Below are 16,566 nucleotides of genomic sequence, written 5' to 3'. Positions count from 1 at the left end.
CCAATCGGCACACAAAAAAGGCAAATATAAGATGCTATTTGACTTTATAACTTTGTTCACATTTTCATAAAATTTCAATCTGTACATGTTCAATGCAACATAAGAAACAGGATATTACTAATTTTGCTGATATCTGACTGTCTAATTGATAGCTTCCAGGCTTATCTGTACTGGTTGATAGTATGTATATGCAATCGTGGTGTGTGTGCCTAGTATTCATGGAAGGCTACTCTCTTTACAGCCTCCAGTGATTAACAACAAACAAACAAAAAGTAAATACTTTTTATTTTGATAAAACTTCATTTTAGGAAATGTTTGATGTTCTTGTGTGAAAAGATTCATCATAATTCCCAAAAATTTCTGAAAGGATAGTTTTCAGTTGTTACTTAAAACTAAACCTCTCTTCCTTTCTTCATGTATTCTAACTAGCCTATTCGAGGTTCAAAATAATTTTGCATTACCTTAAGACCACAAAAGTTTTTTTCCTTACCGCACGAAAGGAAACAGATGGGCATTCCAACCTTAATTCTATTTTATTTTTATTATTAAAAAAACTTCTTATGATTATAAAGGAGCAATAAACAAACAGTTTAATGATCCTATTCTGTTTAAGTATAGTTTGGCGCATAAAGCTGTATTAGGATCCTTCCTATGTATGCATTTTAAATCGGAGTAGTTATTTTTGCCTCTGGTTAACGACAGGCAGTAAAAACTAATGAAGCCGTCTTGCATCCCAATATGACCGATAAAGCATTTGTGCAAGATTTTGCTAGTAAATAGCGCCTTTAAGTCAATTTCCATAAAACTAAAGATTGTCTCACTGCCAACACAAATATTGTAATGAAGGTGCGGGGTCTTTCAGGCAATTTAGGAAACTTTCTGCGTGGCTCTATGGTAATTGAATTACAGCTGCTTCTTAAATACATACATACAAAACTTAGCGCCGGTGCTAATTTTTCATAAATGAGCTGCGTTGTGTCAACCAATCCGACGATTTGACTGAATGACTCATTTGCTTTTTAATATATCCTCCTAAGGAAATTCCATACACGATAAATTCTAGAAATACGGGTAATATTTAATACACATCTCACGTGTCATTTTTAGCCAAAATATGTGATGGTGGATATTATTTATTTATTTATTTATTTAGAGGTTTTATATGCCGACCTTCTCGATATACATAATCGAATCAGGTCGGTTTCCATAAAACAAAACTTTCGCAAGTAAGGCGTTACATTAAACAATAAAACAGAGTATTGAACTAAGGCGTACAGCATAACATAAACAATAAACTGCGAATAGAACAATAAAACGTAAATCAATAAATATAAATCTTATATATAGATATATATACATAAATATATATATATAAATAAATATATAAAATATAATATAAAATATCAATTTGATCGAAACCTATTTCAATTGTATTGCATTTTGACCCAATATGCCAACCTGATATTGTAAGAAAATAATTTATAGGCCCGGAAGCCCTGCTTAGAATGACCTGTATGGAGCTTTGATTGGAATACAATAGTTGAACACACATTTTTGTAAAGTCAGTACAGAATGTCTTGCCTACCTGACTCGGCGCCTTGGATTGGTTCAGTGAAATATGAACAATGTGCTTTTGTAAAACATAAATAAATAAGAAGAAGGGAAAAAAAGACTGCATTTGAAACAAAAATTATCTGAAATTTACACTTAGCAGAAGTTTTTTTTTACTGTGGACTCTGTCGTTTATCATGATTTCTCCCTACTTTTAATTTACATGAAATTAGACTAAGTCTTGCGTTACATATAGTGTGTGATCATGACATCTTCACTTTAGCATAAAACAATCAAGGACTTAGAAATTTGGTTTATGCAAATTCAGTATTTACTTATGAATTGCATGCGTTGGGAGAGAGGATGTTGTTGATTTCCAGTGTATATAGAGTGGGATTGTTTCAGAAGTCCTGATACGATTGCTATAAAGGCAGTTTATCGTTACCAAACATATCTAAATTAATAAAGTGCATACAAGAGTGATGATTAAAAAAACATTTTAATATAAGTCATTTCAAGCTCTTTGTGATAAAATATATCAGATATTTTGACATTTCATATGTGTAAATATTGCGAACATTCACTGAGCTCATGCAACATTTTAACCTTGGGGAAGTATGACTAAAGCATTTACTGCTGTATGGCATATATGCTCTTTAATTCATTCCAAAATAGCAGATCATAATGTGTTCCGAACGACTTTACTACTACAGCTTATTGACGACCGTTTTAGTATAAATAAACGGACATACAGGAGACATCGTAAATATACTGTATCTTTATTATGCTTTGGAACATAATATAGCTACCCAAAACGCCATTCTACATACATGAAAACTATAGAATATATTTCTAATTTTCAATATTGTTTATTACACTAGCATTTGTGCCAAGAATGTTTCTTTTAAGATTTCATTTTATTTTCAGTCTCGTTTGTGATTGATAGCATATCCGTAACCTAATTCTCCAATTAAAAATCTATATGGCAACTGAAGGTAAAGAAGTGGATGAAAACCTGCAACACCATTTTATGAAAATATTTAATTGAAAACTTTGCCCTTTATACTGCTAGCGAAATGTTTAACATTGTATTTTAAGAAGATTTCCATTTACAATCTGTAATAAAATTGCAAAGTACGTACTTTTTTAAAGGTGAGTAGAAAGCAGCAACCACGTCTTTAATTATAATTTTGTGCTGAGTGGCTCGGAGATCAACCAGGTAAATTTATTTCTGCCGCTGTTGACTTTTACGAAAATGACCAGTACAGAAAGAATTTCCATACCGCTGTTTGTGAGCCTCCCATAAATGATGTAAATGGTTCGGAGCTTTGTTTTGTTTTGTTTTCAAGTGTGCTGCGTAGATCTGTGAAAATAATATCAGGGTTTTCCGTCAGAATGAGCTTAGCACTGTATTGAGCCATGCAATAATCAGACCCGACACCTTCAGCCATCTGTGCTATCTGCCTTCTTATTTACTAAATCTTCACAAGCAAAAACAAATTGTACTTGATACTAAATAAAAGCCGACTAGGATTCTTCCTGTGTCAGATATGATTGGAGAAAAGGTAAATCTTGTTCATTGCAGTTCAGGCAACATAAAGATCTTCCTCAGAAATCAAATTATGGAGGAATTTCTTTGACAAGTGGTCTATGAAGAAATGCTTTCAAAAGGGCATTCGAGAATATATTGAGGTTAATTCCAAATATATGCGGCCTTTCTGGGCAAGCTTCCAATACTGGAAGAAGAAGGAATAGCATGTGAACCTCGCCATTAAGAATTGCTTTCCCGGAAAACGCGGATCATATCGAAATTTAATGTATTGACTGCGATGTTTAGTCCTTCATGGAGAACTGAAAACATTATCTTTATGTTAACACACTTCAGGATAAAACAATAATAAATATTTTAAAATAATTTTGTAATCTTCTATCATCTGCTATCCTGACCTACAAATGACTTTTCACTCGGTTTTTATTCAAGTCTATTCATCCGAAAAGGATGTTTCAAACGGTAAAATATATGCTTTGCCTGGACAAACGAATGAGCTAAAGTGCCCAGATGAGTCTTTTTGTAGAGTAACAAGACATTTTCTGCGGATAGAAAGCGGCATAATTGTTCATCCACTGTTTCTTCTATGCTTTTCAATATTCCTGTCTGCTTTTTCAAGAATTTGATTTTTATTTTCGGTCAAAAGCGTTTTCAAGCTGGTCTACTCAGTAGCTTCCGCCTAATTTTTATCTTATTTACATGGGATTTCTTGAGGAATTCTCAGGCACAGATGCTGGAATTTTCCGAGGTTTCTCTAATTTCTTGGCTGCAAAAGTCTGCTTCGAATTCTTTGATAATCTTGCCTTTAGTTTGACCTTGCTCAAGTTATGGAACCCAAATAAATAAAGACTGCCTTCCTACTATTCAGTTGCCAAATCATGAACCGTCTTGGGTTTGCCTCTCCTGTTTCGTTTTCTAAAAGTGATATGGTCACCGTCTGATAATAGTTTTCTGGCCATGTACTGTTTTGTGTATTATCGTACAGTGCATCAAGCTGTCCAAGCAAGGAAAATGTTCGGGCTCGCTAGGCGCTGTTGAACTCAGGGAGGTGCTGAAATCGTTCCCCTTTGCTACCTTTTGATTGGCAGAGGCTGACAGTGATTGACGGGTATCCATGGCAACCCAGCAGCCAATCTGCCAAATCCAATAGAAAATCCAACGCCATCTCAAGGCAGTTTCTTCCTCCTGAACAGCACCGCGATTGCAATTCTTTATTCTGGTGCTTCAAGCTACCAAGTTCATTCTCAGTTACAGAAACTAGAAGGAACTCCTTTAAAAAAAAAAAAAATCTTGGTTTTAACAGGAACTTGCTCAGCACTGGATTTAACTCCTTGTTTTGAAGAGAGCGGCCCCAATGTTTCAGCTACCTATTCTGAATTTTAGCCCGCAGCAGGTAGCTGGGGTATGTGAGACCCTGGAGGAAAGTGGAGACATTGAGCGCCTCGGTCGCTTTCTCTGGTCATTGCCGGTGGCCCCGGCAGCTTGCGAGGCCCTGAACAAAAACGAATCCGTTCTCAGAGCCAGGGCCATTGTGGCCTTTCATACTGGAAACTTTAGAGAGCTGTACCATATCTTGGAGAACCACAAGTTTACCAAGGAATCACATACCAAGCTTCAGGCTCTTTGGTTGGAAGCGCATTATCAAGAAGCAGAGAAACTGAGAGGGCGACCCTTAGGGCCGGTAGATAAATACAGAGTGCGGAAGAAGTTCCCATTACCCAGGACCATCTGGGATGGGGAACAGAAGACGCATTGCTTTAAAGAAAGAACAAGGCATTTGCTAAGGGAGTGGTACCTGCAGGACCCTTATCCTAACCCCAGCAAAAAGAGAGAACTGGCCCAAGCTACTGGACTTACCCCTACACAAGTAGGCAACTGGTTTAAAAACCGAAGACAAAGGGATAGAGCTGCAGCTGCAAAGAACAGGTTTGTACTTCGAGATTGCTTTTTGACCATCATTTGTATATATTTATGAATGTTTAAGATAGTGTTTCTCCATTCTTCAGAGAATTGAAAATCATAATAAAAAATAACAGGTATTTTTGTTTCTCATAATGTATCGCCTCATTTTTATCCCAATTTTAAAGAGTAAGGAATATGATATTTGGAAAGAGATATTTTGCTGTTGTAAAAATTAACTCCGTTATCTTCTATGGAAAGTGTTTGCAAGCTAGGGTCATGTGCTTAGCTCTTGGTAATATACCTTATTCTAAAAAATTCAGTAAATGTTTTATTTCAATATGCTAAAGTATTATTAGTGGTTATTTTTAAGTTCTTTCACAACATTGTTTTATAACGATTGATCCTCAACAGAAATTTTGGAAGATAAATTTATATGCGAAACTTAAAAATGCACCCTATATGTTACAAAAACTGCAGCAAATTAAAAAAAAACCTGAATTCCCTAATATATTTTTGTATTAAAATATGGTCCCTATTTTCCAAGGTTTTTTATAGAAATGAAAGAAAATCGTTGGAAGGTAGGGCAAGACATGTAGACAGTCTTATTTAATTTATACATATGCAGAAAACTACGCTGATTCCTTTTATTATAAATATCAATATATAACACTGGTGTACTAAAACAAATTTTGAGTTAAAGAAATTTCATATCGTCGCGTTCTTTAAAAAGCTTTTACGCCTGCAGTAAAAATAGATGTGTTTTGAAAGCTCCGTTAATGTGCCACATTTCAATTTTACTATTGTTTGCAAGCAAAATAGTGAATAATATAAAACCTATTAATTGTAATTTTTTAATAACATGAAAATAAGCTGTGAAAGCTATTCCTAGTATTCTTTTCCAGAAATGTTTTTTACATTGCACCAGATCTATTTTGAAGGAAAATTATACTTTCTTAAAATCGAGCGTAAGAAAGGTAGTCAACAAGATTTTTTTTTATTATTTCACAACGAGCAAACAAAACCTGCATTACCAATTATCTAAAAACTGCAAAACTAGTCAAATGATTTGATGAGCGCGGATGGACTTGGGTAATCTTTTCTTTCTTCAGTCTAACTATTGTGTGTGTTCCTGTTTTCTGACACACATCTTTCTGTGTTCGAAACTTGGCAAGCAACAGCAGTGATGTATTTTCACTTTTATTGTAGTTTATATTGTCATTTTATTATCTAAATCGAGAGCAATGTAATTAATTTGACATTCAGATTCTGCCACGTTTGGCTTTTTTTTTTTTTTTTTAGGGTGTGTCGGCAGCAGTTGAAACTGCATTGTTTGCAGCCAGGTCTGCAAAGAGTCAGAATTCCTGTCTCTGCGCTGGAAGGACTTGATCTGAGATTGATCATATGGACCTATCTTTCCTTCTTCTTTCAGGCTGCAGCAGCAGGTCTTATCCCACGGCTCGGTGCGCTCCCTGGCAGTGGAAGAAGGTGCAGTAGAGCCCCTGGGAGCCGCCTCCAGTCCTGCAGCCAGTTTGTCCAGCAAAGCGGCCACCTCTGCCATTTCCATCACATCCAGCGACAGTGAATGCGACGTCTGACACACCAGCCATGGGAAACCCGGAAAAAGGGGGGTGGGGTGGGGTGGAGGGAGTTCAAACTAACAGTGCCTGCCTAGACTCCCCCTGGTTTGATTTTCATGCAGAGTCAAACAGGCAGCCAAAATGCCGGGGATTCCTGGTCAGAATACTTCTTCCTTTTCTTTCTTATTTTTTTTTCTTTAAAAGGTAGACGGCTGTAAGGTCATGACACCTTTTATTTGAAGGATCTACTGAGACTATGCCTCAAAAAAAAAACAAAAACATGAATGCCAAATTGCAAAATGTTTGAGCTCCTGCCCTATATCTCTAGTGGGTATTTCATGTTGAAAGACGCTGTTTTACTTTACTTTAAAGTTTGTTTTTATATATAATGTTTATTACTTATTTAAGAGATTACCATGTTAGAATTTCTGTTCCTTTTTCTTGTTGTTACTATGTGTACAGGTGATTTGTAGAGCATGTGCGCCCAATAGTGGATCACATGAAGAAGCTAAAAATAAAATATTTGTTTCCCAATCTTTCTTATTAAATTATCAATTTGTAAATTCTTCAAGGAAGGCATTTTCCATATACATTACTGGTAATTAAGTTCATCATTTTCCTCTGATTCGATCCATTTTTTTTAGTTTGATTATAATTAATAGCAATTTTATTAAGCATCAGAAATGGGAATTAGGAATCAGATTTTTAAGTAAGGATCTTTTGAACCACAGATTAAGTTTGCAGTTGTTTACAGATGAAATGTGACCCCCTTTAAAGATTAATGCAGTACGTTATATAAAATGTGCAAAATATAAAATGCCAATAAAATAATTAAAAGATGTATTAAACATGTAGTCCTATTCTTAAAACCCCAATATACGATAGACAGAGTGTGGTTTACAATAAAATTGTTATTCATAGAAGGCGTTTCAAATACTGAAAGGAAACGTGCCCCTTTTCAGCAAGACTGCAACAAAAATAACGTGAAACATATAATGTCATATAAAAAAATAATCCTTGCTTGGCGAAAATCTCATGTTGCAGCTAAACAAAACTGAAATTCCCCATTATATTTAGTAAAGCGTTTACTGAAATGGGACACATATAGGTGAACCTCTGCAAATGGACAAAACTAACACATTTCCTTTATGTAGGACATGTGAAGATCATGTTAATTGTGCATATTCTTTATATCACAAACAAATGAGTGTCAAACGTCCTTAAAAAAAAAAAAAAGCAACAAGCATTCACATCAGGTTTATGCATGTTTAATATTTTTTTGCAAGTTGGTGCAATGAAACAATGGTTATATACAGAACATGAAAGTGATGTATTTACCAGCGGGAAATATTAAATTAACGGAGTTCAAATAAATGACATTACAGATACGATTTTAAGGCGGTGGGTCGCCGTATAATTATTTTCAGTGCTCCGGAGGTGCCAGAATCCGGCAACAGATATGTCAGCATTATTAAAGGTACTATTGTATATGCGTTGAAATGCAGGAAAGAGGATGTCTTCAGACTAGTTAGTTTCGGTTCATGTACAGTATTTTCAAGACATTTGCATTTTTTAAATATCTGCATTTTTCTCATTCTCAAGAAATAATTGAAGAAAATACAGAATTGACCAATGCAAAGTGTTTCTTTAATGATTTCCGCAAATGTACTGCATGCCTTGAAAATGCATAGAGATGATCTACCTACTTTCTGTTTGCTTTCCCTTAGTTATAGTCATCACACTCTATGGTTTATGATCATTGAAGAAATATGATGTGCTTTATATTGGAAGGGAAGGGAACAGAAGCACGGAGGCACGGCAGGTAATACAATGGCTGCTTTAGCTACCCAGCACTACTGACCTTATTTACTACTTATGTGCTAAGCTTTTCCCAGCAAACGGATTTCATATTATACAATTTGACATTGATCTTCAAATCATTTGAGCTATGCTCTTTTTGTGAGACTCGTCTCATTTGCTTCTATGTGCTTAGAAATTTGCATTTAGTGCTAAACTGACTGCTAAACTCTTTTTTAGCAGGTGGTAAAGTATTTCAGAAACAAGGAAAAATAGAGAAGAGAAACTGACAGAATTGAGGTGTCTCTTTTCGTAACTTATATGTGATATTTTAATAATTAATTTGAAGATTTTATCATATAGACAATTTGTCCTATTGTTACAATATAACATCGGCTGCAAATAATTAAATTATATTTAAAGAGAGAGAGAGAAACATAAACTTGTGGTAACCCATCATCCAATCTTTTCAATTGGAATAAGACTTTTAGGGCCTGATTCCCTAAGCATTTTTCCTCTAGACACAGATGAGAGAAAAGCCTTAGTGATTCCAACGCTTAGAAGTAATCATTCCCCTGAAAAGTCTACCATCCTCGCTGTCTCTCGAATCATTCCAAACTATATAATCTGTCCTTCCTTAACAATAATATCATATTTTAAATCATTTTAAATGCTAAAAATCATTAATTTGGAAATGCAGTCTGGGGAAAGAATTCTTGGAAGCAATCAGAAAAATGCCTTGGCTTACACTATCAAAGTTTTATCCTGTACATCTTTTCTAATTCAGACAATTAAGCCTTAATATATATAATACATACGTCTATGAATTTACAGCAATTCGCTCATAATAAAATCTAAATATTTAAACTTTATTGCAAGGACAACTATAATTAAAAGTCAATTGGAAACACCAAAGTAAAATAATTTTAGCATTGAATTAATTTTGTCACTAATGAACAGATTCATTTGTTAATCATTACAATTTTAAAATCCTTAATATACTTAAAAAGAAGACTGTATATTGAATAGCAATATTTTATAGATCTGTAGTTGCCGAATAAGAATAATAAATCACCGAAACATGCAACTTTTTCAAGCGTACTAAATGTATTCTAATTCACCACAATCTGCTAACTAAAGAGATTTTTTAAATAGCAGACTTTTTTTTTTAAGATTAAAAACGAATCTTTCTGAATTCTGATTATGCAGTGACAGGATCACTGCTATCCAGGTACAGTGTGTTTTTATTAAAATAGGCTGAAAATTATGTTTCTCTCATTTTTTTAACCCCTATGAATTCTGATAGTTTTGCTTGAAAGCCTTATTTTCTAAAAGTTTGTGGCCATAGAAAATATGTAGAAAACAGGCCTTGAAATCCGATTGTAATGTTCAAAGCAAAAAATGTTTAAAGCCCTAAAGCTAAATATGCATTCCTCTACAATTGTGCCCTCCTCGTAAAAGACGTTTTTATTTTTTATCTTAATACTACATTCATAAGCAATTCTTCGGTATACTTCTATTTAATTTAGTACAAAGTTGATCAACATGACTAGGATTATATTCTCTGGAATATATAAAATGTACCTTTTTTTTTTTTTTAGTTTTTTTACGTTAATGGCTTCCTATATTCTACAAACTTCAACATGAATCGTGTTGCCTATTTATTTTCCCAAGTGGACTTTGAATTGCAAATTACGAAAAAGAAATGATTTTAGCAAGAGCGTTTGAAACTGTATTAAAAACAATCGCCCGCCATCAGTTCAGACATTTTGCATGGCAGTCCTTTAAAAACCTCTAAGAAAGGTGATTCTCACGCATGATGTCCTTGGGCTTAATGGCCTCATTTCTTTCAAAATAGTAGGCTGTACCGACTGCATTTTTAATTTGCTTATCAAAATTATTACACTGTATTTACATTAAACAAATGAAGAGAAAGCTCAGTAAAATCTGTCTTGTCGTCAGTATCTTTCTTAACAAAAAGGAAAATATTGTGTCAAAAGTAACGTGAATAAGGAGGGAGGAAAAGAGAAACAGCTTTTCCTCTATTCAGCTAGGGAAAAAAAATGGTTGAATATTTCCGTTTCTTTTGAGAACCAGGGCAGCTCTGGGCAGGAATGAATAGAAAAGTCTTGTAAGCAGTCTATAAGGCTGTCAAACTGCTCAGAGTAATAAGCGCTAATGATGGGGTCTCGAGTCCTCTCTGGGACAAAAGGGGGCTCCAAGTGTTTTGTAAGGCTGAATAGCTAATAAGTTTTCAGGGAAAATGAGTTAGCTGTCAACAGATTGATTTTGCAGGAGCAAAGAAAAGCAAGTCTCGCAGGTTGGGACAAGCCTTGTCCCAGTAAAGCTGGAGACAGAAGACCCACTTACAAAAGTATTAAATTGTAAAGTGTCTTCTAGGAACAGCCAAGTGGAAATAAGAATGCACACACATAAAGCAACTATCTAACTTATTTTCTGCCAAATATTTCTACCCAAAGGATAATTAATGATCTGCAAATGTCTAAAATAGACATGCTTTTATGATCTAACATTTTATAATATTTAATTTCAATTCAATATAAACGTTGTTTGAGCTCTGTATATTTTTTAAAATTTGATCTGTAATTTTTACATTAGAACATGAATATTTCAACAGGGTAGGTGGCCTATTACCTCTTTCCTTGTAACCATCTTGCTTCTTTGTAGTGGGTTGGATGTTATACAGTTCCAGGTCATCCTAAGATTAGTAAACAGTTTAATACATTTGTAAACATAATTATATTCAAACCTTCATTCTTGTGCATTTAATAGGCTAGAAATGAGCTAGCTTTGAGTTTAGTACCTTTCAAGCAATCAGTTAACTGCTTGGAAGGATCAGATTCTATTAGCATCCTGAAAGTCCTAACTACAATATGTGGCTTCTGCTGTATTAAAACATCCGAAAGCTGGTGAAAAACCTAAGGGTAGCATTAATCTTTAAGAGAAGCTATTTTGTTCATTATTACAAATAATAATAACAGCTTGGTTAAAGCCATTTTAAATGTTCTCATTGTTTTCTAAACTAAGGGCCATATTTTCAAATGTTTTTTCCACATATACAAAATGGAAATGTCTTTATGTGTTTCCTCAGAACAAATCTTCTTAGTTTATATTTCAAAAATAAATGTATCAGACATGATCAGAAATATTTGAGGTAGTATATCTAAACTGAAGTAAATGTTTAGTGAAATTAGAAACTGTAGTTAGACTTCTGAACAAGTTCATTCATGGTCTCAATTTACCTGTACATCTATTTTACATTTGACTTTTTACAATCATATTTCTGCTTTTTAATTAGAAATAGGCATTGATTGTTGTAAAAAAATAATCCCCACAATAAATTTAAAAGATGCAATGATAAATAGGTTTAACAAAATTAAGTTGTTTTAAATTGCTAGCCTTTTGTCATATATCTATTATTTTTGTAGGTATTAACTTTAGGGTTTTATCAGCTGATATGAGGATAAAATATGACACAGAGAACAGATTTTTTTTAATATAGAGCCCGGTTTTCTAATAGTGTGCTTAGGAACTTCAGCCCAAATTTTTAAAGTGGACTTATTTGTGTTAAGTCTGCTTTGAAAATTAGCAGGACAATGCATACCTTTGCACAGAATAAGTGCACACATTTGCAACTATTTGGGAGCAGGAGTAAATGTTCATGCAAACACTCATGCACATACATCTTTCCCCATCCCAACTCCACCCTCAGTAATGCCTCTTCACAGGATGCAGAAAAGTACACACAAAATCACTTCCATGCCAATTTTCCATATAAAAACCCTGGGGTAATTTAAAAAACAAAAACAAAACATTTATGTGCATAAAACCATATTTTGTCATGTAAATGCTTTTGAAAATTCACCCTATAGTAAGGGAATAAAAGAGAAATATCCTGTCTCCATAGGGACTTTCCTGTTTATTCACTGTTGTCCTATTTTTGTAGTGTCCTGCTTCCACAGCAGCCTTTCTGTTCCTAATGCTGTTGTTCATCCTTTAACAACATAAGAATAGAAAAACTTGCCTTACTGGGTGAGACAGAGGGTCCATCAAGCCCAGTATCCTGTTTCCAACAGTGGCCAATCAAGGTCGCAAGTATCTGGCAAGTTTCTAAACAGTAAATAGATCCAATGCTGCTGTGGCGCAGTGATAAGTAGTGGCTATTTCTTAAGTCTACTTGGTTATTAACAATTTATTGACTTATCCAGGAATTTGTCCAAACCTTTTTTATTCCAGCTATGCTAATTGCCTTAACCTTTAACCACATCCTCCGGTAATGAATTCCAGAGCTTAATTGTGCATTTGGGTGAAAAAGGATTTCCTCCAATTTGTTTTGAATGTGCTACTTACTAACTTCATAGAATGCCCCCTAATCTTTGTATTTTTTGAAAGAATAAATAACTGATTTACATTTACCCATTCTATCCCATTCTATTCCACTCATGATTTTATAGACCTCTATCCCCCTCAGACATCTCTTCTCCAAGCCAAAGAGACTCATTCTTTTTAGCCTTTCTTCATCTCCTTTATCATTTTTTATTCCCTTCTCTACCTTTTCCGATGCAACTATATCTTTTTTGAGATTCCGACTAGAACTGCACACACTGCAGTACTTTATGTATGGTCTCACCAAGGCTGTCATGGTACATGTGGGCATCAACGACATAGGATGGGGTGGGAAGCAGGTTCTAGAAGCCAAATTTAGGCTATTAGGTAGAAAATTAAAATCCAGAACCTCCAGGGAGGCATTCCGGAGTCTCAATGCGTGAATGAGACAATGGTGAAGGGAAGAGGGATTTAGTTTTGTAAGGACCTAGGCAACCTTTTGAGAAAGGAGAAGTTTTTTCTAAAAGGACAGGCTCCAAAAGGACAACTGGTACTAACCTTTAAACTTTTAAACTAGAACAAGGGGGAAAGCCGACAGTCGCTGAGCAGCACAAGGTTTGGAGGGAAGAATCTTCAAAAGATACTAATGAAAGAGGAGAGTTAAAGTATCCCAACAGAGAGTTTCCAATAAAAACAAAAGTAGTTCATGTGCCTATAAGTAAAGAACCACTCAAATTAAAGGATTCCAAATTATCCCTGTCAACTGATAAAAAGATTGTTAATACAAACAAAAAACATATTTTGAAATGCCTGTATGTCAATGTCAGGAGCCTAAGAATTAAGATGGGAGAGTTAGAGTTTATAGCACTGAATGAAGAGGTAGACATAATTGGTATTTCAGAGACTTGGTGGAAGAAGGCTAACCAAATGGACAGTGCTATACTAGGGTACAAATTATATTGCAATGATAGAGTGGTTCAACTTGTTGGGGGGGGATGGCACTTTATATTAGGGATGGCATAGAGTCCAATAGGATAAAGATCCTGCAGGAGACTAAATGCACAGTAGAATTTTAATGGGTCAAAATCCCTAATGTGATGGCGAAGAGTATAGCAAAGGGGGTATCTTCCATCCACCTGGCCAAAATGATCAGACGGATGATAAAATGCTAGGAGAAATTAAGGGAGCTAACAAATTTCGCAGCACAGTAATAATGGGAGATTTCAATTACCCAGTATTGACTGGGTAAATGTAACATCAGGACATTCCAGGAAGGTCAAATTCCTGGATGTAATAAATGACTGCTTCATGGAGCAATTGGTTCAGGAACTGATGAGAGGGGGGAGCCATTTTAGATCTAATTTTTAGTGGAATACAAGATTTGGTGCATGAGGTAAAGGTGGTGGGACCACATGGCAACAATGGTCATAGTGCAATCAAATTTGACTGAATGACTGGATGACTGAATGACATTAAGTAAATCTACATCTCCAACATTAAACTTTCAAAAGGGAGACTTTGATAAAATGATGAAAAACTGAAAAAATTGAAAGGTACAGCTACAAAGTTTATACAATTGGTGTGGACATTGTTTAAAAATTCCATCTTAGAAGCCTAGTCCAGATGTATTTCACACATTAAAAAATATGGAAGGAAGGCCAAAAGACTGCCAGCATGTGTCACAGAGTGTGAGTTGTTTAGGCTGTGGCGAGATTGGTACTGCCCAGCTGGTGAATCAGCTAGACCCCCACCAACAGCAGGCAATGTGGTATCCAGGCAATGGTCGGGGCAGGTAGAGAGCAGGCAGAGTCAATATCTGGACTGAGGTCAAGTCATGAGAATCCAGTCAAGGGGGACAAGATGGACAGATACAGAGAGACAAGGCAGGACTGAAACTAGGACAAGGCAGGGTGAGGAAGCAGGCAAGGAGAGACACAAGGCTAGGCTGGGAACAAAATGAGCAATGGCAAGGCAAGACAAGTACTGGAACGGGACACAAAGCATGGCAAAATAAGGCAAGGACTGGAAGAGGAGCAAGACAAGGACTGGAACGGGACACGAAGCATGGCAAAATAAGGCAAGGGCTGGAACGGGACACGGAGCATGGCAAAATAAGACAAGGACTGGAACGGGACATGGAGCATGGCAAAATAAGACAAGGACTGGAACGGAACATGGAGCATGGCAAAATAAGGCAAGGACTGGAAGAGGAGCAAGGCAAGGACTGGAACGGGACACGGAGCATGGCAAAATAAGACAAGGACTGGAACGGGACAATGGAGCATGGCAAAATAAGACAAGGACTGGAACGGGACATGGAGCATGGCAAAATAAGACAAGGACTGGAACGGAACATGGAGCATGGCAAAATAAGGCAAGGACTGGAAGAGGAGCAAGGCAAGGACTGGAACGGGACACGGAGCATGGCAAAATAAGACAAGGACTGGAACGGGACAATGGAGCATGGCAAAATAAGACAAGGACTGGAAGAGGAGCAAGGCAAGGACTGGAACGGGACATGGAGCATGGCAAAATAAGACAAGGACTGGAACGGGACATGGAGCATGGCAAAATAAGACAAGGACTGGAATGAGGCAGACAGGAGCAGGACTGGAGCAAGGCAGGACTGGAACATGGCAGAATCAGGTTCAGGATCAAAGAGCAACATACACTGCAGCAGCCAGGCATGGCAGGTGGACTTGTTGCTGAGGTGCTGGATGGTTGGGCTGAGCTTCCTTTTATACTAGAATAGGGATGACCTCATTGGTCAATGCTCACAGGAAGTGTTAGCTGCTTGACCTCTAAAAGGGCTTCAGAAAGTGCAGGTCATTTTAACAGACCCTAGGACGCAGCACATTGCAGGAAGATTTGCCAGGAGTGCTTGGAGGTAAGGAATGTAACAACATGGTTAAAAGGCAAGGTGAAAGAGGCTATTTTATTCAAACATTTTTTCACTCAACCAATTAAGCTCTGGAATTCATTGCCGGAGAATGTGGTTAAGGCAGTTAGCATAGCTGGGTTTAAAAATGGTTTGGATAAGTTCCTGGAGGAGAAGTCCATAAACTGCTATTGACCAAGCTAACTTGGGGAATAGCCACTACTTACATACAGGCCAATTCAGTATGGTTCGCTCAGGCGGAGCGCCCCGTTTGGTTCCGCGTTTTCGACGCGCTATTTTTACCTCTTATACAGCAAGGGGTAATAGTGCATGGAAAACGCGCGGCAACCCCCCCCCCCCCCCAAAACTAATAGGTGCATCAATGCAAATGCATGTTGATGAGCCTATTAGTTAGTCACGCTCAATAAAGAAAGTAAAATGTGCAGCCAAGCCGCACATTCTGTACACCCTCCAACTTAATATCATAGCGATATTTAGTCGGAGGCCCCAAAAAAAAAAAAAAAATCTGCCCGTGGCCCGCGGGTTGGAAGACAGACGCTCAATTTTGCCGGCGTTCGTGTTCCGAACCCATGGCTGTCAGTGGGTTCTACAACCGACGCCGGTAAAATTAAGCGTCGGCACTAGTGTCCCTAGCGCCTCCTTATTAGTGCGGGCCCTCATTTGAATACTGAAATGCACGCCCAGGAGAGTGGCCTGAGCGCGCGTTGGGAGAGAGGGTGCTCGCCTCGGAGCGCCGGCTCTCCCACACAGTTTACTGAATCGGCCTGATAGTAACATAGTAATGACAACAGAAAAGATCCAGATGGCCTATCCAGTCTGCCCAGAAGCAGGATTCCCCCCTTTTTTCTCTCAAGAGTAGTAACTGCTTCTCCATGATAAGGGTAGTGATATGTACAATCAATCAAAACCAAGCAACTATAAAACCTATACAGAGGCGGATTGGC

The 16,566-nt window shown here is 36.7% G+C and overlaps 1 protein-coding gene across 2 annotated transcripts in view; it reads left to right on the top strand.

Annotated features, from left to right (window-relative positions):
• SIX6 (SIX homeobox 6) overlaps positions 1–7,366 on the top strand; it is a 55,378-nt gene extending 48,012 nt beyond the window's left edge. Inside the window, exons 1-2 of one of the 2 annotated variants that reach the window (XM_029598177.1) lie at positions 4,455–5,026; positions 6,432–7,366. In XM_029598177.1, coding sequence (XP_029454037.1) covers positions 4,455–5,026; positions 6,432–6,597 — 738 coding nt within the window. In that variant the 3' untranslated portion in view covers positions 6,598–7,366. Of the gene's footprint in view, positions 1–4,454; positions 5,027–6,431 lie in introns of those variants that run through there. The other variant, XR_003856249.1, reaches the window with a different exon arrangement.
• Positions 7,367–16,566: the final 9,200 nt, after the last annotated feature.

Source organism: Rhinatrema bivittatum, chromosome 4 (assembly GCF_901001135.1).
Source record: "Rhinatrema bivittatum chromosome 4, aRhiBiv1.1, whole genome shotgun sequence".
Taxonomy (NCBI): domain Eukaryota; kingdom Metazoa; phylum Chordata; class Amphibia; order Gymnophiona; family Rhinatrematidae; genus Rhinatrema; species Rhinatrema bivittatum.
The sequence above is the reverse complement of the archived record's forward strand: the minus strand, read 5'-3'. Positions and strand labels throughout refer to the sequence as shown.